The 21,809-nt window shown below is 41.1% G+C and overlaps 1 protein-coding gene across 1 annotated transcript in view; it reads right to left on the bottom strand.

The window, feature by feature from the left end:
- Positions 1-21,809, bottom strand: part of LOC114046870 (pappalysin-1-like) — a 280,259-nt gene that overhangs the window by 3,824 nt on the left and 254,626 nt on the right. The window contains exons 20-21 of the mRNA XM_027867446.1: positions 17,214-17,285; positions 8,112-8,210 (exon numbers count right to left, since the gene is read on the bottom strand). Of these exons, the coding sequence (XP_027723247.1) occupies positions 8,112-8,210; positions 17,214-17,285 (171 nt within the window). The remainder of the gene's footprint in view (positions 1-8,111; positions 8,211-17,213; positions 17,286-21,809) is intronic.

The raw sequence follows: 21,809 nt of genomic DNA, 5'->3' as shown, positions 1-21,809 counted from the left end.
ATGGAGGGCCATTGGATTTAGGTTCATGGATTTAGAGCTAGAAGAAACCTTAGAGAACATTGAGTCAAAGACACTCATTTCACTAAAGTGGAAACTGAGGCACAAAGTGGTTACACAGCTAGCAAATGTCTCAGGACAGTATTTGAATTCAGCTCTTTATAACTCCGAATCCAGGGCTTTATCCCCTACATCATAATGCCCCTCAAGGAGCATTGTTTTCAGAAGTCAGATCATTTTCCTGACATTTCCCCAACCCCTCCTCTGCTCCCAATTGCTCACAGGACTTAGGAATGCCCTTCCCTTCTTTTCAAGTTATCCTACTCTCAAGTTACCAGCTAGGATTTAGAGTTGGAAGGGAATTTGGAGACCATCTAGTCCAACCCTTTACTTGACAAATGAGGAAAATGAGGCTCAGAAGTGAATTAACTTGCCCAAAATCACACAAGTAACTTTTCAAGTGCTTTTCACATAGACCATTTGAGCCTTGAGGAAACCACATGAGATATGCAGGGTGGGTATTATCATTTCTGTGTTGTTGATGAAGACACTGAGGCTCAGAAAGGTAAAGGTACATGATGTGACTGACACCTAAGCCACAATTTTTTTTTCCAACACACCTTGCTACCTCTTCAGCAAACATATTTGACCCCTCTCCCCTGATTTAGATGGAAGTGGGGCAGGGTTTAAATTTTGAGGTTCTTGCCAAACTTTACAAAACTGTTCCTGAATAGGCATCTGGAGGTAATGGAGGATGGAGAAGGAAGGTGCACTTCCTGCAACAGCTGTTCGGGTAAAAGCTAAGCTTTATTATTATTATTTTTATAAAGCCTTTCTTCTACCCCCTTTGTTGGCCAAGTCTGAGTTCGGGAGCTGCTGTTTCTCCCATTGGAACACATGTAAGGGCTGCCTCCTCAACCTGTGTAATCAATTCAGGAATGCAGCCTGTTCAGGAGAAACACAGAATTCTGAACTCAGAAGGTCTTGGCTGCTATTGTGAAACAGGCAAGGGCAGGATTCTGACTCAGAATCCAGCATGCAGATAACAACCTTGGGAGTGGAGGAGTAAAAGAGAGAAGATAGGCATGAGAACACTGAGTCACAGGGTCATAGAGCTAGAAGCAACCTCAATCCAAACCACCAAGAATTTATTAAGCACCTAATAAGTGCAAAGCACCTTGCAAGGTAGGCACTGGAGATTCAAAGCCAAAACAAAACATAGTGCCTTCCCTGAAGGAGCTTATGTTTAACCTCAAGAGATGCAGAAATAGGGCAGGGAGGGGGAGCAAATTTAAAACTCAAAAGCTTATCGAAGTGAATGTTGAAAACTAAAAATAAATTCACTAATAAAAAAAATTAAAAAAGAGATGCAGAATGTATTCTGAAATGGCCATAGGGCTTGCAACAATTTTAAAGACCTGGATGTTGGTAGGTAACACCTACCTTTGAGTCAACACTAAACTACTATGTTCCCATTCAACCCTTAATGAAATACTTCGGACACCTGGCCAATCTTCCAATTTGACTGGAAGTTTTCCAGGATTTCTTCTGCAACAGGGATTCTTAACCTCTTTTTGTATCATGGAACTATCTATTCACTATTCTAGTGAAGCCTATATACTCCTCCTCAAAAGAATGTTTTTAAATGTGTAGCGAAATACATAAAACCACAAAGGAAACCATAGGTTAGTGACAATAAAGATGTATTTTTCCCCCATTAGTTTGCAGACTCCTTGCAATCTACCTATGGACACCATGGGGAGGAAAGAAGTGAGATCTGTGGGCCTCAGATTAAGAACCCCAGTTCTACAGAGATTTTAGGAATTTCTAGCACTGGAACTACCAAAGAGAGAAACATATAAAGGCTACAAGGAGCAATGTGATGGCAGTTAGAAGACTTGAGTTTTAGCCTTATCTTTATCCCTAGGGCAATCAAGAAGGCTTCATGAAAGAAGTGGGACTTGAGAGTAGGATAACTTGAAAAGAAGGGAAGGGCATTCCAATCCTGTGAGCAATTGGGAGCAGAGGAGGGGTTGGGGAAATGTGAGAAAAATGATCTGACTTCTGAAAGCAATGCTCCTTGAGGGGCAATATGATAGAGAGGATGAAGCCCTGGATTCAGAGTTATAAAAAGCTGAATTCAAATGCTGTCCTGGGACATTTGCTAACTGTGTAACCACATTGTGCTTCAGTTTCCACTTTAGTGAAATGAGTGTCTTTGACTCAATGTTCTCTATGGTTTCTTCTAGTTCTAAATCCATGAACCTATGATCCTCTGACTGGAATGGAAGATTTTATGTATGTGTTCGAGCTCAGACAAGTCAGTTCCCCTTGTTAGACCACCATTTCTTCATCAGTAAAATAAGGGTTGAACTAGATCATAAGTTTTGAACCAGTCTTTTCTACTACTCACAGTCTATGAACTCTAAAGAACTCTGCCTCACAGGAGCTCTGGGGAATATTCTTTCACAGCTGGAGAATATGAAAAAAAGAAAGGACTGCTTTTCTTTGCCAAGAATTAAGGCAAGGATGGAAGAGGCTGGGCTGTCAAATCCTGATTAGGATGCTAACACCATCTTCAAATGTCTATAATATAACAGTAACAAGTTTTAGTAGAGATAGCATCCAAGTGTAAGTCAAGAGACCTCAGTGCTAGTCATGGCACTGCCATTTCCTAGTTATGTATTCCTGAAAAAGTCCCTTCACCCTTTTTCTCTTCATTCTGCACATTTGTAAATTAAGTGATAGATGACCTTTAAGTAGAATAATGGAAAAAATTTTGAATCAGAGGATCTGGGTTTGAATCTTAGCTTTGCCAATTATTACAATGTACAACTTTGGACAAGATAGTTTAACTCTCTGGGGCTCAGTTTCCTTGTCTGTAAAATGAAAAGACTGAACTAGACAACAGCTTATATTCACATAGGATTTTATATGTCAATGGATTTGTGATCTCATTTCCTCCAATTTCCTCCAACAAAATTTTCCTCCAACAAAAGAACAATGCATGTTTTCTTAGCCTGTGTGATTCTTGACCAGATTCCCACAAAAATCTTTTGTTGAGGACTACCCAATATGCTAGAGACTTTCCTCTAAGTCTTTTTTAACATTCCATAGGTACCAGGGTCCCACATACATCACTTCACCTGTTATCCTCTGCTCTGTCTTCAGGACAGGGCACTTCCTTTTTTCCTGTCATAAGCATGTGTGGTTCATTTCAGGGAATTATATGTGTGTATAGTGTGCAAGTTGAATGTCTTAAAGGACATTATTTTTATTCAAAAAATTAAACAAGCTAAAACTTAATGAATTTTTAAAAATTTACAACTAAACTTTATTTTAAAAATATAACCTTTGCAAAGGGCTCCATTAAGTCAAACTCTTCTCCTTATCTAAAACATGTAGAACAACTTCTCAGCCTTAATATTGGCTAATAAAACATTTTTATAACTGGGCCCTGCTCCATATTTTGCCATGATGGGATAGATAGTGGTGGAGTTTAAGAACTGAGAAAAGCAAAAGAGACTTGCTCATAGCTACCAGTTCAGCCTCAATTTCTTGACCTGAAAAAGGGGCATATCAGTAGTACAACCTCCCTCTGAGGGTAGTTGCTAGGGAAACACTTTGTAAATCTTAAAGAGCTATATAAATATGAGTCCCTATTATTCTAGGATCCCAACCAAGAAAGGGCTTCATTCTGAGGCAAGAAGAACAAAAATATAGCAGAAGCCAATGATTTTCAAAGAAGATAGGTAAGAATCTGCTTAGATATCAGCCCTCCACATCTGGGAGTGCTGAGGAAATGCCACAGGGTTTCAAAAATGCCATGATCACTATCAGTAAGGGGAAGCAAGTTGCCAATGCTGACAGTAGTAAACAGCTCTGGCCTTTCTACTCTGAAGCCCACTAAATCCTGGTTGGAGTCATTCTGGAACCCCTCTCGTACCATCCAGTCAATTCCAAGTTTCCAGAAGCACAAGGCAGTCTGCAGAACAAGCAACAGTGGAGGGGGAGGAAGGTGATGAGGGAAGAGGACCACGTGCTGGGAAAGAGCATGTCTGGAGATAGCTGTCAAAGCATTTTCGAAACTTTCCTGATGCAAACAACTCTGAAAGTATGAATAACAACTCCCTCCCCTCCTCCACAGTCAGTGCTTGTGCTCCAGGGTGCATCACCTTCTGAATGCAGAGGCTGTATCAAGATAACCTAGGCAGGTCAGGGCAGGGAGTTTTCACTTAATTTCCCTTCGTTTGACACCTTTCTTAGGCAAATGCTGATGGGTCACTTGAGGAGGGGGAGGGGGCAGGAATACAAGAAAAGAATTCTCTTTTCTTGGCTTCTTAGTCATAAGAATGGTTCCCACATATCCAGAAAATAATAATAATAATAAAAAGGAATCCCATGAGCCAATAGGTCATACCAGGTCAAACTCAGGACTTCAAAGGTCCTGGAAAGAAAAAGTGTTGAGAGCTGATGGTTAAGAGAAAGAAAGGACTTGGAGAATATAGTATTCCCACATCTCCCTGGTTGGAACACCACGTTTGAAGAAGTGGCAGAATTAATTCATGGCTGTGGATTCAGCACCTGATCCAAGGGTTAGGAGAAACCTCATGAACATCATCCGTAGAGTGGAGTCCTAAAGATGCCAAATCAAGGAAGCCTCTCAGGCATAGTTTTATGGGGATCTCTCTAAGACTGGAAGCAGCCCATTGGACTGGGACAACTTCTGTGTTTTAGAGGATCCAGGCCTCATTTCATTATAATTTTTCCCAGGGAACAGAAGCTGAGAGGCGGCTTCCCTATAGTGTCTGGTTTAAGAGGCAAGCTTCCAACACATATAATGATGTCCAATGAGGAACAGGGTGAATACTGAAGAATATGTAAAACCACTGACAGGTGGTAGAATGTCAATCCCAGCATCCTTGGAGGGTTCCATCACCTTGACGCCCTCCAGGCCTCTGCCAGCTTTCCTCCTGGAGCTTCAGAGACTCAGAGCTCTGGGCTTGCAGTGATCTAGAGATGGTTGCCAAACCGCACAGAGTACAAAAGCCACATTACTCTGCTGCTCAGCAATTAGCCGCACTTCCCATCTCCCTGCTACTGATTGTGAAAACATGAATGCAATTAGTCAAAATAGTCACCCAAGATTTAACGGCATGACAGACCACCCCAGGACTGCAGGGAGATACCCTGCTCCTTGCCGGGGGGGGGGTATTGTGGTCAGATCCCCCAGCTTGTAAGGACCTGGAGGTCACTGAGTCCTTGAGCAAATGCCATTTGGGAATCCTCTTCTTGGGAGAGCTGTGCCATTGGGATAGCAGGGCTTTTTGGAAGCCAGGGATGTCTCCCAAGCCAATGCGGCAGTTGCTGCTGCTGCTTTTAATTTACCCTTTGTCTGAGAAGAAATCCCTTGGCTGGGGGCCATAGGATGCGCCAGGTCAATGAATCTCTAAATTCCACCAAGGCATTAAATGCCCAATAGACCTTTGCATTAAAGTCCAAACCTTATTCAGATTGAAAGGTGCCTTTACCATTGAGAAGGAATCTAGCTTGTGCTCACCCCTACCTACCCCACCAATCCCACCAAAAACTCATTCTCAGAGTCCTTCAAGGGCAACATGATTAGCATTGGAAGGGACCATAGAGATCATTGTCACATGACCCTTTGGAAGCTAGATGGCCACATTTCAAAGATGTTACAGAAGACATTCCTATTCAGCCACAGGTTGGATAAGGTGACCTCTGAGATACATCTCTGAAACTCCATGATCACTCTTGTTCTTATAACTTATAATGTTCTTACAACAGCTTATATGGAGCTTTCATTTTCTCTTATTGAAGTCTACCAGGTAGTATAATTATTGATGCCATAACCTCCCCCCCCCCAAAAGTATATAAGTTCCTTTAAGGCAGAAATTATCCCCCCCAATCTTTACATATCTACCACTGAGCATGACACCCTACTCATATTAATTGTAATTAAATGCAATTCACAGAATTACATAATGTTAAATCTGAAAGGGAGCTTAGAGGTCATCTAGGTTAACTCTCTCATTTTATGGGTGAGGAAACTGAATCCATGTAAAATTGTTTGTCCAAGGTCAGATGGCTATTAAGGAGCAGAAATGGGACTTAAACTCCTGTCCTCTGAATCTTTTGACTACACCTCCAGAGCTCAGTTCACTATACCAGAAGGCACAATCACCAAACAACTTTACGTGGTCCACACAGCCTCAAGCTAAAAGACAAGGTACATTCTCAACCTTTTGCAGGCATCTGAGGATGAGAAAAGAGGAGAAACAAGACTTTATGGAATCATGTTCCAGCTTCTTAGGATTCCAGGAGATCAAAGAAAGGCCAGTATCGATGTTAGCCATGTCACATCCCAATCCCAAAGACCCAGGGAGAAACTTTCCAGTTACAGTGAAATACTTTCCTAAAAGCCTCTGAGCTGATTCTTCAGAGACCCACAGCCAGATCACTGGCTACTTGGCTGGAGCACCTTGGGGACTGCTGATGTCCTGGGAGAATGCCAGTGGTGACATGTCTTTCCAGGGGCATTTGAGAACACCAGCTTTGGGCCCATGTCTGAACATCTGACTTTGTAAGCAAGGCCATAAGCATATTCAATCCAGGACAATCTTCCCACCATTGTTTAGTTACACTCTTCAATCTAGTGATACTGGTAACCTTGCTGTTCTCTCACACAAAAGAATCTCCAGAATCCAGGTGTTTTTACTGGCTGTCCTGATGCCTGAAATCCTTTCCCTCCTCACCTCTGCCTCCTGGCTTCCTTCAAGTCCCAGCTAAAATCCCAACTTCTGTAAGAAGCCTTTCCCAATCCTTTTTAATAGCAATGCCTTCCTTCTGTTAATTGCTTCCAATTTCTCTTGTGTACATCTTGTTTGTACATCATCATTTGCATTTTACATCCCCATGATATTATGAACTCCTTGAAAAGGGAACTTCTTCTCCCCTTCCTCTTACTTGACACAATTCCCAACAAATAGTAGGTACTTAATAAATGCCTGCCAAGTGACTGAATGCAGATGCCCTTATATTAATGGGCTTTTTAAACCAATAGGTTACAAATGGGGTCTAGTATCTTGAAAGAACTTCAGTAAGGGGAAGAAGAAAAGGGTACCTAGTCCATTTTGACTCCTGAGAAGAGAAATATTATGCAGCATATTTCATCTCAAGGTTGGAGTCCAGAATGTTACAGTAATAGCTAGAATAAGATTATTTTGCTTGCATAATCCTGTCACCCCTGTCAGCTCATTTTCTCTTCACAAAATCTTCATTAGAATAAGGGAGAAATCAAGGCCCAAAGATACAAAAAGCCATTCCCAAGTATAGCCCCCTCATTTCACAGATAAGAAAAATGAGGCCAAAAAGAAGTGACTTGTCCAAGGTCACAAAAAATAGTAAATAACAAAACTGAGATTTGAACCCAGGTATTCTTATTCCAGGAAGTCCAATATTTCTGCCACTACTCCATGATACCTCTCTCAGATCTCTTCTTTCTGGCTCACCTCACCCTGAAAAGGCTTGTTAATTTTAGTGTTTTGATGCTCTCTCTTCTTCATTGCTGCCTCTTACACACAGTGATTTTGGTTTTATTTGGCCTTTATTTTTTCTTTATGAAACCCAGGTAATATAAAGTGGTCTTAAACTAGAACTGAATATTAAAGTTTTTTTTTTTGTTTGTTTTTTGGGGGGAGGTTTAAAAATTGACTAATATCCCATTTATTTGGAATTCAGGTTTCTAGCAACCTCAATTCTTCCTAACATGACCGCAAAATCAGAAGAAAATGAAAAAAAAAATCTTCTTACAACCAAAATAGAAATCACAAAACCCCAGCAAACACATGTATTTTATTTCATAGGAAAAGTCATTTGATCCTCATGTATAGTCTATTAACTCTTATTTAGCACACAATACTAACAAGTTTAGTTGCCTATCTCACAAGAGATTAGAAGCAGCAAATTAGAAGGCTTCCCCAGCTGGATTCATCCTTGAGCCCCAGCAATGAGGTGCATGGGAGCCCCTTGGAGTTATAAGCTAGAGATTTGGGGATGGGTTCCTCCAAGAAGGAGAAATAGCCCTTACTTACTTTTTTTGTCTTAACTGTAGAGGCACAACAATCACCCCCATCATAGTTGCAGAAGGCTCGGTTGTTGATGGCATCACAGTAGTTATCTCCCATGAAAGGCTATTGAAAGGAAGACAAAAAATTGAAAAGGGTCCTCAAGGCAGTGCAGCCTGACTTGGGCAGCCATACCAGGGCATTGTCTTATGGCGGGGCTGTAGCCTTCCTTCCTGGGTACTGGGGTGCCCAAGATTCCCCAAATAAAAGCAAACTCCTTAGGGCCCTGGGCCAAAGCTCCAGTCAGCTCAAGAAGAACTGAAAGTAAAGGTTCCTTCTTCCCATGTGTGTATAATGTCCTTTCACAGGTCCTCACCTCTACTACCAACAGGGAGCTGAGCCTCTTACAGGCTTATCCACTACCTATGGGGCAGGCAATGCCTCAACTCCAAGGGTGTTCCCTGAGGGGTCTTCAAGGTCTTTTTTGTAGAAAAAGTGAACCAGGTCCACTCAGACTCTCTGCTGAATCAGCCAATGCCTCTGGGCCCTGCACCAGCGTGTGGAGGAAGGAGGTCTCAGTTATACCTGTGGACTGGATGTGAGTGGGTAGGGGAAGCAAAGCCAAAGTGAAAGAAGGAAGTGAAGTGGCTCATTCATAGGTTCCAAAGTCAGCTAAAAAGTGGGAGAAGGCAGTGGGAGAAGGCAGTGGGAGAAGGCTTGCAGCCTCCTGAAAGGTCAGCATCCCCCTCTATCTCTATTTCCTATTATCTGCCATGGGTTTTGTTTTCTTATGTCTATAGGAGATGCTCCCGGAATCTTTACTCCACATAGAAGCTCCTGCTATTGGGTTAGTAATGTCAGGGCCAACTGGGACAGTCAAAGATGGGACATCAGTAACTCAGGCAATAGTAGCTGAGCAATTTTATAGCTCAACTATAGCTGAAGGCTTTTAGCAAATTTGCCTTTGAGTGAGAAAATGGGGTCAGAAAGTCAGAAAGATGAGGGGCTAAATCGAAAAAATGACTGTCCTTTTCTAGAGATATAATGAGGCATTTTGGACAAAGCCCAGGACTTGGGGTCAGGAAAGCTGAGTCCAAATCCTAGTAACATATACCACCTAGCTCTGTGACCTTGGGCAAATCATTTAACTTCTCTCCTCAGTTTCCTTATTTGGAAAATAGGGATGAGAATAATAATTTATTTCCTTGGCTGATAGGATTGTTGTGAAGAATTTTTTTTTTTAACTTAAACCTCTGCAGAACTATGATTTGCCATTTTGCAGATTCCTCCTGGAGGATGGAAATATATTATGTTGAATAAAATGTGAAATACTGCATCTAGTTGAAAGAAGAATCAAATAATAAAGCAGCTACCTGCTGTCCTCCTATAGGTTGGACAAGTGACAGAGAAAGGAAGGAGAAGATATTTAGAGCAATGGCTTGGAAGGCAGAGGACCTGGGTTCAAATCCCACCTCTGAGGTTTACTACTTGTGTAAACTGAAACAAGTCAATTAACCTCCTTCAGTGGCTTTGGTTTCCTCAGTTATAAAATGAGAAGTTTAGACTAGATGATATCTGAGGTTCCTTTCTGTTCCAGAGCTATGATCCTATCATACTTGCATATCTCTACTGGTATATAGTCTGTGGCTTCTGCAGTGTAGAAGTCCTCAGTACACATGTCTAAGGAAGGCAAGGATTCTTCCCAGAGAGCAGAAAGATTGGCATCTAGTCAGAAATTACATGACTCCTAATGCAAATAGATCCTACCCCACACCTATTCTCTAGCCAAGGAACAAGGGAGATACAGAGGATGAAGTCAGATAATAGAACAGGTTAGTGTGGATGCTGGTTCCATCTCTTCACCTCTTCAATGGGAAAATCCTAGCCTTAGCTGGAGGAATAGCAAGGTGAAATAGCTCAAGCCTAGGAGTAGACCTCCTTGGGCTCTAGACCTAGCCCTAGACCCCTTCACTTCTTTAAGCCTCAGTTTCCTCAAATATAAAACAAGAGGGTTGGCTTGGATGACCTCCAAGGTCCCTTAAACTCATGTTAAAATTCTACATTTTAGGGGTCGAAAGATTCAAAACTTGAAGGAGCTTTCAAGGTTTCCTAGTCCAATCCTCCTCATCTCATAGCAGATAAAGCTGAGGCCAAGGATGCCTTAGTGACTTGACCAAGGTCACAAGTACTGTCCTAGGCAGAATTTGAATCCAGATTCTTTGTTTCCATAACCAAAGCTCTTTCCATTATCCAGGAGTCCTTAACCATGTGTGTGTGTGTGTGTGTGTGTGTGTGTGTGTGTGTGTGTGTGTGTTGTATGTTTATGTACCTCTCAGAATAATGTTTTAAAATACATAAAATACATAGGATTCTTGTAGGGAATATTGAAATACAGTTATTAAAATTTTTTTTTAAAAAAAGTTCATGAATCCCAAGTTAAGAATCTTTGTCGTGTGCCATCCTATCAGTCCTACCCTTGCCATTATAGGGAAGTATGTGGTACCATGGGAAGAACATTGACTGATATTTATTCACTCTGATATTTATTACCTGCATAATTTTGGGTAAATCACATAGTCTCCATGAGCCTCAGTTTCCTCATCTGCAAAATGAGGGAGTTGGACTAAATGACCTCTGAAGTTCCTTCCTACACCAGATCTCAGAGCTGCTAGATGGCACAGAGGATAGAGAGGTAAGCCTGAAGCCAGAAAAACCTGAGTTCAGATTTGACTTCTGACTCTAACTGGCTATGCGAACCTCAGTAAGTTACTTAAACTCTATCTGCCTCAGTTTCCTCAACTGTAAAATGAGAATGAAAATAATAGCACCTACCTCAAAGGGTTATTGTGAGGATCAAATAAGACACTATTTGTAAAGTGCTTAGCACAGTATCTGGCACATAGAAGTTGCTATGTAAATACTTATTTGCTCCCCTCTCTGATCTTATGTTTTAATAGTCCATGGTGTAAAATCCTTTCTACCTCTAACATTCCATTGAATCCCTTCCAACTCTAACACTGCTTTATGTTCTGAGGTCTACTCCAGCTCTAATATTCCATGTTTTTAGTTCTAACATCCTAACATTTAACATTCTAGGTTCTGTGAGCTTACTTCCTTGTTCTAATGTTTAGAGTGAACTCATCTAAAGAGGCAGCCTTGGTTCCTATGGCTATATTCGAAATCTCTCTGTGGGTTTTCGTGAAGTGGCTAGGCTCTCATTAACCTTGTTGACCCCACTTTTTCCTCCCCCAAGTCTCCCAGGGCCTAGTACTACCAGGTTCCTTTTCACCACCTCCCTCTTGATGTCTAAAGGAAGAACAAGGATTGACTTTTCCCCTAGAAATCTCTCTAAGGAAGGATGAGCTAAGAAGCTATTCAGAACTCAGAGCTCATGTGAGTGTGTGTGGCTGTGTGATAGGACAACTAGTCTATGATTGCGTTATTAAGTTTATATTATACCAGATGCACTAGAGCCAATCAATAAGGGCTTCAGTTCCCTTTTCCCCTAAGGAGGCCTGCTTATGACCTAATATATATTAGGTTAGCAAAAGAGCTGCATACCTGGACCTATCCTGGGAATGAAAGTAGATGGGTTGGTAGAAGATCAGCCATTTTATAATAATAGCTATCCCCATTTTTGTAATGACTGTTTACAAATCAACGTGCAGTAGACAGACTACTGGATTTAGAGTTAGAAGACCTAGGTTTTTAACACTTGTTTTGCCACTTACTACCAATGTGACTTTGGATAAATCATTTAATCTCTATGTGTCCATTCCCTTACCTATAAAATAAGTGTGGGGGAGATGATCTTTGATATCTTTTCCAGTTCTAAATCTGTGATCCATCTATTTTCTGCACAATACCCCTGTGAGGCAGGCACTATATGGTTTGTTGTTATTTGCATTTTATAGATAAAGAAATTGAAGCTCAGAAAAGTTGTGACTTGCTTATAGTCAAAAGGTTAGTAAGTGGCAGAGGGGCTCAGATTCAAAACCAGGTCATCTAACTTTTAGATATAATACTTTCCTCACGATACTATGCTTTTGGGGTTTATACTCTGATACCAATGAGGAATCAGCTAAAGAAATGACAATGAAGGCCAAACTTGGTGGAGAAAATGTTATGTTAATTATTTGTAAAAAGATGCAACTTTTAAAAATGTAAATTTTGCCTTTGAATGCCCAGGAATTCAAAGACAGGTCTGTTTGTTTGTACAATCAACGTATCAGTCATATTAGGGTTTTATATGATATATAAAAAACAAAATATATTATTAAAAGAAAGGAAATAAAAATGGCATTGCTTCATACAGTTCTTTCCATGTTTCTTCATATTTGCCATTTTATGGCACCATGCCCTTCCATTGCTATATGAGAATTTAGTCAACTATTCCTCCTTTCATTAAAACTTGTAAGTTGTTTCCAGATTTACCCTATGTACGTCAAATAAAGTATCTAAGAATATTTTTATACTGGGAGGAAAATCTAGCTCACCTGAAGTAAAATGAACTAGAAATAACTAGTTCCTTCATTTTCCAAAGAAAGGACTTCTTAAAGGATGTGGTACTTGAGCTAAGCTCTGAAGTGAGTTAGGCTTTCCAAGAGGCTAAGGTGAACAGGGAGAACATTTTAGGCATGGGGTCCAGCTTGTAAAAAGGTCCTGAGTAGGGAGGTGGAATGTCATGGATGGGGACCAATAAGTCAATAAATCAATGAAGAGTACGTGAGGGGGAATAAAGCATTATGATCCCGGAAAGATAAGCTAAAGCCAAACAGTAAAGGGTTTTAAATGTAAAGGAGAAGCTTGTTTTGTACCTTAGTGGTAATAAGAAGTCACTGAAGCTAGGTTTTTGTGACACTACTTAGTCATAATTGCCTTCCTACCTCTCTGATGAATCCTTTTCAGCCTTTTTTGCAGCATCTTCATCCATGTTTGTACCACCCTCCTGCTATTTTTGGGTCAATCAATAATCTTTTAAGCAGTGGAGTTCTATGGTTATCCCAGTGCTTTAGAAATATCAGTTTGGCAGCTGTGCAAAGGACGTGGTGGCAAAGAAGAGGAAACTAAGGGGATGGCCATCAACTGGGGAAAATGAATGAACAAATTATGGTATATAAATAGAGTAAAATACTATTGTACTACGATAAATGACATGAGAAGATTTTGGAGAAACCTGAGAAGATTTTTATGAATTGATGCAGAAACACGAGAACCATTTATACTATAATAGTAACATTATAAAAAACAAAACAAAACAAAACTTTGAAAGACTTAAAAACTGTGATTAAACATTATTCCAGAAGACTCCCACCTCCTAAAAGAGAGGTTTGGGACTAACATGTAGAATAACACACAGATTTTGGGACATGGAAAATATGAGAATCATTTTGCTTAAAATGTATATTGTTGTAAGGGTTGCTTTTTTTTTTTTTTGATTTTTTTCCAGTGGGGGAGAAAGTGATATAAAGGAGAGAAAATAGATTATTATTAATTAAAAAAAATTAAAGAAAAACAAAGAGAAGGGGGAGGGAAGAATGATTGAAGAGGTAAACTTCTGGAAGAAAAGGGAGGGGATGTAACCAAGGACACTAATAAAGAGATCGATCTTAGCAAGAAGAAGGAGGCACCTCTGCATTAGAGATTGGAGTAAAGAAGGAAAGAATAGATGATGATGTTGAGATGATTAGAAGTATGGAATTGGGGAGGAGAGGGAACTCCTCCGACAGTGTCATTAAATCTTTGGGGAGCACATCCTCAGTTCCTTTAACCATCCCTATACATCATAAACTCAAGAACCTTTCCCATCCTAGCTGCCCACCCTTGGATGTGTTCCAGTTTTAAAATGCCCTTCTAAAATTGGCATTGAGAACTGAACATAATATTCCCAATGTGGTCTGACTAGGGTGTAGTGGGGACTATCCCCAACTTATTCTTGGAACCTATGGGCCCCTTCCTGAAGCCTAAGATCACATGGACTTTCTTGTATGCCACTTCACATTCTTGTGTCACATTAAACTTCTAGATCACTTCAAATGCCACCATAACTTTTTCAAGGAAGCCTCTGTCTTGTATACGTGAAGTGAAGGTTACTCAGCTCTCAACCAGAAAAGCTGAAAATCTTAAAGCTTTAGCACCAGTTAAGAGATACATGGTGAGCTTTAAAAAATAAAAAAATCAGACTTCAGGAATTCCAGACTGGTCTGTCTGGCTGTATTGGGACAGGGGCCCAGCTGCTCTCATTAGCCTGCTCACTTTGTCTCTCAGTGGCTCTGCAGGGCCACCACTGTTCTAGGCACATATCACAGCGCTGGGGGAGGAAAAGAGCAGTAATCTCTTATCCCTGTGCCAGGGAGATAACAATCAGAGCATGGTCAGGTGAGGGCCTCCCTGAGGCCACTAGTGCTGAGTCAAAGGAGAGATTGAATTCTGCTGTCAAATTGTGCACTTAAACTGCTGATTGAGCAGTCTCTTTAGCAAGGGGGTGACAGGGAGGGGAATAATACATGTGAAACTGAAAAAAAAATACAAAGCATTTGGATAACTGTGGCATTTTCCTGAAATGCTGGACTAGTCATAGTTGCTGGTGGGTATACCAGGTGACTCTTTCCCTAGTTATTTTCATTTCTGTACCACGGTGCATAGCAGAACTAGTGAAGGGGCTGGGCAAAAAATGATGACAAAAGCTGGAGATCTGGGCTCTGGCCCTGAGATGTCACAGGGTGTTCCCCTGGAGAATGCAGTAGTGTATATTTTTATATCATCTCAGAATTTTGAGCTAAAAAGAGGCCTTTAGTAACATTTTTCGCAGTGAGGATGATACCTCATATTAACATAGAGCTTTAAGGTTTACAAAGCACTTTCCTCCCAAAACCCTGTGAAGTTAGTGGTCCATATTGTTGTATTCCTTCCATTTTTACAAATGAGTGAAGTGAAGCCTAGAAAGGCTAAGTGACTTGCCTTCATCATGCTTCATTAAGCATCATACATTTACTAAGTAGCTGAGGAAGAGTCAGTTTGAACCCTGATCCTACCGACTATAAGTCCATTCCTCTGGCCTCTACACAAAGCTGCCTCTGAATCCAAATCCAGTGAACTTGCCTGCTACTGTAGCTGTGGGATTCAGAGGAATCTTTTATAATTTTCTCTTGATAGTATAAGAAGAGCATTTTAGTGGGATCTTTTGGTGATCTCTATACACTATCTAGGAAGGGTGAAGGAGAGAGTACTGAAATCCTCCAAAGCAAGCCTCACACCATTCCTACCTAGGAAGGAGTTCATTGGTCAAAAAACAATGGCTGTAATTGGACAAAAGAAAGCCTCTGAAGAGACAAGAGTTGACTTACAGTTGTTTATCTTGATGAGTCATTATATACATCAAAGAACTATGGAACATGATGTGATGAAAATTCATCACAGTCTTCAGAGAGGTTAACTAGGAGTTGCACAAGGATTTGTACAATAATGTGCTTGTAAGGTTTTAGAGACCATCATTCTGTGTCTTGTACCAAGTAGAGATGATATGACTAGTTTTTTGATAGGATTTTATGAAAAATGATTTCTCCCTTGAAAGAATCACCATCTCTACTTCTTATACTGATTAGTCCAATAGCCTCTCCCCATGGAAGCTCAAGCCAACATCCATATTGTCTCTTGAGGCAATACTTCTAGTCATCTTGTTTCTTGAAAGTTATGGAAGAATTATACCTCCCCTCATTTGCAATTTGGTTGAATTTTTGCAGATTATCATCAGAGACCTGTCCCCTAGACAATTTAGGACATCAACCTACCCAAAGTGTCTGGATCAACCATCCAGCCACAGATGCCTGAAGTGACTGAGATCAGATGGGGACCCACTGGATCGAACAAGTATCTCTGTTTCTGTTCAGTGACAAAAACAAATAGACCAGAGAAAGCTCTCCTGAAAGCATCAGGTCAGCCTTTTTAAAGCTGTCAAGGCTCCTATCTGATGATCCCAGCAAGAGAGGAGTTGCATGTCATTATGTTCAATTAATAATGCGATTATTTATATTGACAAAGAACCTCTGTTTCCCTTCATAAATATCTCTCCATCAAGGACCATAGCCTTGGTAGTAGAACATTCACCCTTCATTGAAATGTCTTCAAAGAGGATTAAGAAAACAAACAACTATCAGGACAGACATAGTGCGAGCGTTTAACTTTTGTACCTCAAGAATCCAGAGGGATCAGCGTAGAGAAGACTAGAATCAGGGAATCTTGGAGTTGGAATAGGCTTTGACGGTCAAGAGTATGGCTTCCTGCTACCCTCCCTGACAAGAAGTCATCCAAATTCTGCTTGAATATGTCCAATGGCAGGAATTTCCCTACCCCAGAAAACATATTAGAAATTCTTTAAACTGAGCCGAGATCTGCCTCCCTGTCACTTCCATCCATCGGTGTTGGTTCTTCATTCTGCAGTCGCAAAGATTAAGTAGGTTTCCTTTTCTACAGGAGAGAGCTGCAAATATTTGAAGAGGCTTGTTGTTGTTGTTGATGTTGTGGTTGTGGTTGTTGTGGTTGTTTGTCCTTTGTTCTTGAAGAGGACCATTTGAAGAGGCACAAGTTTGGCAATCCCCCTCATGTGAAGACAGGTGATGAGATCACAGCAAACAAGCTAGAAGGGCCTGGGGGCTGTCTATCCTAACTTGCTTGTTTTATGAAAAAAGCAACAGGAGAAGTTAAATGACTTTGTAGCTAGGTCAGAGAGGCAACTGGGTAGAGCAGTGGGTAGAGCCTGAACCTAGAGTCAGGAAGATCTGAATTTGAATCCTGATTCAAATACTTACTAGCTTTGTGACCCTAGACAAGTCATTTCATGTCTTTCTGCCTCAGTTTTCTCGTCTGTAAAGAAGGGATAATAATAGCACCTACCTCCTGGAGTTGTGAGGATAAGATGAGATATTTACAAAGCACCTTATAGACCTTAAAGTGCCATCAAAATGGTAGCTATTTTTGCCCAAGTTCGCACAGGTAGCAAGTGGTAAATCTGGAATTCAAATTTGGGTGGCTTGACACCAAATCCCTTACTCTTTTTAGAAATATTTCTATTTGGAGAGCTACAGAGAGTTTGTTTTTTGGTTTTGGTTTTTTTTTCCCTGTGATACCTACCTCACAGCCTTTTACACAGTGAATCAGAGATGGGTGAGGATACCACTTGAGTCCAGCGGTGCAGACAACTCTCTGAAGGCAAAGGGGGAGAGAGAGAGAGACACACACAAGAGAATTCAGATGAGGTACCCTTCTGTGTGACTGGACCATTTTCAATCCCCTGACTTTCTCTTGGACTCTCCAAGGCATAGTCTCCCTCCTGGCATTTACTTGATGCATTAGCCCAGACACTTGCAATAACAAAAATCTTAAGATTAAACTAATATTTGTGGTTCACTCAATGTGTCATAATTCTATATTTCACTCACAAAAGTGAGGGCAGCCCAGGAGAGAGAGAAAGAGAGATTTTTTTGTTTTCTTTTTTGTTTTGTTTTGTTTTCCCCCAAGGCTTAGACACTAAGTAATAGAGAAACAGAATCAGAAATATTTTCCAAGAGGTCCTGTATCATTGCCCAACAAGTTTACCTCAATGTGCTAATTGGTTTGGAGTTAAGGAAAAAGTAATAGTAGTAGTATAGTAGTAGTAGTAGTAGTAGCAACAACATGTGCGTGTATGTGTGTGTGTTCCAGCTGTAGGAGGGCATATGTGTGTACATATGTACATATCTATACACATATGTGAACAGATACATACCAACACATGTGAAGACACAGACGCATGTGAATATGTGTGTGTATATATCTATATGTACATATGTATGTGTGCGTGTATGTGTATTTGACAGGTACCTGAACCCAGGCCTTCCTATTTCTGAAGTCAGCTCTATCCACTATGCTACACTGCCTTCAACGGCTAGTATCTTGCCCTCTCAGATTATCTTCCATTTACTCTGTACATATCTTGTATGTATATGTACCTAGTTATGGTCTCTCCTATTAGAATGTAAGTTCCTTGAGTTCAGGGACTATTTGTATCCTTGTATTTCCAGAGTTTAGTGGTGCCTGGTACATACTGAGCACTTAATAAATGCTTGTTGACTGACTGATTCAGAGTTTCCTAAATTATAAATTAAATGTCACAGATTTAATCCCTATCACCTGTTTTCTGTTTATTATTACCATCATTGCCAATATATTCTGTTCTCACTACACCCCACATAAACAAAAAAGAAAAAAAAATTAGCAAAACCAACCAAAGCATCTACCAAATCTGACATTACATGCAGTGTTCTATACTGAGTGCATCACCTTAAAGGAGGTTATTAATAATAAGAAAACGCCAACTTTTCTAAGGTGAATTAGTGGAAAGTATACTGAAATTGGAATTTTCAAGTTAAATTCTAATCCAAGATCTTCCATTTCCTATCTGTGTCACTTTAGGCAAGCCTCATAATCTCTCTAGGCCCCAGTTTCCTTATCAGTAAAATGAGGGGGTTGGATTCAATGACCTCTGAGGAGCCTCCCAGCCCTAAATCTATGACCCTACAAATCACTAATCTCTGGGCCCCAATTGTAAAATGATGAGGTTGAACTAAAGTTCTAAGAACTAAGGTTCCTTGTACCTTTAAATTCTATTTCTCAAGTTGTCATGGTAAAATCAACAACCTAGGACCTCTCCTCTTTTTCTGACTCTCTTCATTCCCATGACTCCAACTCAGTCCTTCTTCCTCTAAATCAAAAGGTGTTGGGGGAAATTGCCTACTTTCACTCTTATAGAAAACAATCAGTAGACATTAATCACATTTCAGGACTAGTGCTTGTAGGGGCTAGAAGGGGGCATTTGCTAATAGTTCAAGACTTCAAAAACACAGGGATTAATATCAAGTGGGGACTTGATGGTCCCTGCCCCTCCCCCTGTTTATTTGAGGGCTAATTTAATCCGTCTGCAAGAGAACTCCAGTGTGTTTTTACAGTTTCTGTCATTTGAGGTTTACCTGACGTGGGTTCAGAAAAAGGACTTTTATACTATCTACATGCAGCTGTTTATCTTTCCGACACTCTTGGATTTTCCACTATTACTCAGGCTCCCTGTGCCCCACCTGTCTCACTACAGGGCCTGTCTGTGTGCAGGGGGAAAACGGGAAAAGGGACAGATGGAGAAAGGGTGGGGAGTTAAGAAGGGTAAGGCAGCAGGGCTGTTTATCCCACAAGCAAGGGAGACCGCAGAGCAGGCCCCTCAAACGTCAGCTAGTCAGCTAGTCAGCTACGCTTCTGGTGCTGTAGACAGACATCTGGAATACCACCAGAGGCAGTGAGAACACTTCTGTTTATTGCCCTAGGCATTACAGGAGGAGAGAACACCTCACCCATGCCCCCTCTCCTGTGAACTGTCCCCCAACACTTTTAATTTATTACTTGAAAACAAACGTGTGGAAGAAGCTGAACCAAAGGAAGCAGATAATGCAGGGGAGGTCAAGAGCCAAGGAAAACTGGGTCCCAGGTTGAAGCCAGGGAAATTGAGGGACATGGAGAGAGAAAGATAACTGAGCTGGAAGGAAGGAGACCCAGGTTCTAGTTTCAGTTCTGTCATTAATTCACTGTCTGCCATATATCTTTTAATATGTTTATGTCTAGTCTCTCCCATTGAACTGTAGGTTTCTTGAGGACAGGAACCATGTCTTATATAGCCTTCCCACACTCTCTAGCAGAGATAACATCATAGGTGTTCAATAAACATTTATTGAATGACTTGTTGAATAAAGGAATGAATGAGTAAAGCTATTTCTAATGCCAGAATGCATGGGCATTTTCATTTCTTGAGGCAAGAAAACCCTATTTTAGCTTGTCTCACAGATATTAAGACCATTGGTACAACAAACTTATATGAAACTGAAAAACAGAACACATTGCTTGAGAGTCAGGGCAGGCTTGGTGACTTCTAATCTGCTAAATCAAATTACGAAAGCAATCCAGATACTGAACACTGGAGTCGCCTTTAAAATACAATTATGAAATACTAAGTTAAAGCTAGAAGGGATATTAGAACATGGTACATGAGAACATAGAATATCCAGACTACAAGGGACCTTAGAAGAAAACATATTAGACTATAGATTATAACTCATTAGAGTGGGAAGGGACCATCAACTCTATTTAGTCCAGCTTCCTCATTTTACAGATGAGAAAACTGAGGCCCATGGAAGTTGTGACCAATGAATCTGCAGCCCAGAGAAATGAACTAACTTGCCTAAGCTTACACAGCCAACTAGAACCTGGGTTTTCCTGGGTTAGTCTTTTCCCCACAATATCCATACCCATAAACCCTATCTCACCTTGAGAACTGTGCCAACTCAAAGCAACTGGAGAGAAATTCATTTCCTAATTTGCCATTATGCTCCATGTTCTGAAATTCCAGCCTCATCCTCTAGTAGTGGAATAACAACTTGGCCCTGCGATATTCTAAGGAACATTTTGGACTGGAAATGGCCCCAATTCTATATTCTCACAACAGGGGAGGCAAGGGCATAGTACAGACCCATATTTTCCACTGTATTCCTGGAAATCATCAATCTCCTCTCTCACCCTCCTCCCCCCACCCCCTTTTCTACCACTTTTTTTTTCTTCCTTCTGGCTAATGAGGCCCCCAGGGACTCATGGAGGTCTAAAACTCGTTACAACTCCCTGTGAACACTGGTATCAATAAAGGAGGGCAGGCCCTGAGAACTGGGTGGGGGCTGGGGTAGAGGGGGTAAAACTTAAGGCTTTCAAAACCTTGGTTTTATTTTGTTCTAAAATTACAACAAATCTCTTTAATTCCTAGAGCTTCAAAAGGGGCCCATTTGGTAGAGATAAGGGCTGGGGAGGGGGAGGGCAGGATTTCCAAGGAAGCTGACACAGGCCTGGCCTGGTCAGTAACATAATCAGAGTCTGGTGTGAAGGAGGCACTCATGGGACAGGGAAGTTGTTGTTCCATTCTGGGGGGTGGGGGCAGAGGCTACTTCAGGAAATGCTGCCTGTACATGTACTCAGTGCAGACGTACATCCATGCATGTGTGTGTATCCGTGTGTATACACAAACATATGAGGTAAGGGGAGTGGAGACGCACAAAGACACATAAGCTTTCAGGTACATGGGGTGATGAGAATGAGAAGAGGCTCAGTGAATGAATGCCCTAGCTTTGGAGTACAGTAATGAGGAGCTATGTGTTTGTCTGGGAATTTACGTGTGTTTGCTTCATATGATGACAGAAGAGAAATGGCCAGGAGGGGGAGAGAGAGAAAGGGTAAAGAAGGAAGTCAATTGGGGGGGGGGGGGAGAATGAGACTGAGAGAGAGAGGGGAAAAGAGGAGCATTAGAGAGCAGAGGGGGAAAAATGCCTAGGACAGTAGATGATGTGCTGAGTAAGGCATCTGAATTAGTCACCTCAGCTTGTTTGAGAAATGGGACACCTTCTGTATCGGGTTTTCTGTCTATCCACAAGGAGAATCTGCATTGGGCAGAGAGCAGTTCCCATGCCAAAGGCTCACACCCTCACTTTAAAGCCAGAAAAAAAGTGAGAATGAATGAGAATGTGAAACCATAGGCCCCCATGCCCCACTCCATTTCCTTATTGCAGAGTTAGAAGGCAAAGGCCTAAATCCCATGGCCCCCTCCTGCAGTTCTCTAGCCCAGATCCCTATAGATACAAGCTTAGAGCTTGGAGGGAGGGATAGTGG

This window comes from Vombatus ursinus, unplaced genomic scaffold (genome assembly GCF_900497805.2).
Source record: "Vombatus ursinus unplaced genomic scaffold, bare-nosed wombat genome assembly UNPS02014786.1, whole genome shotgun sequence".
Classification (NCBI taxonomy): Eukaryota; Metazoa; Chordata; class Mammalia; order Diprotodontia; family Vombatidae; genus Vombatus; species Vombatus ursinus.
The sequence above is the reverse complement of the archived record's forward strand: the minus strand, read 5'-3'. Positions and strand labels throughout refer to the sequence as shown.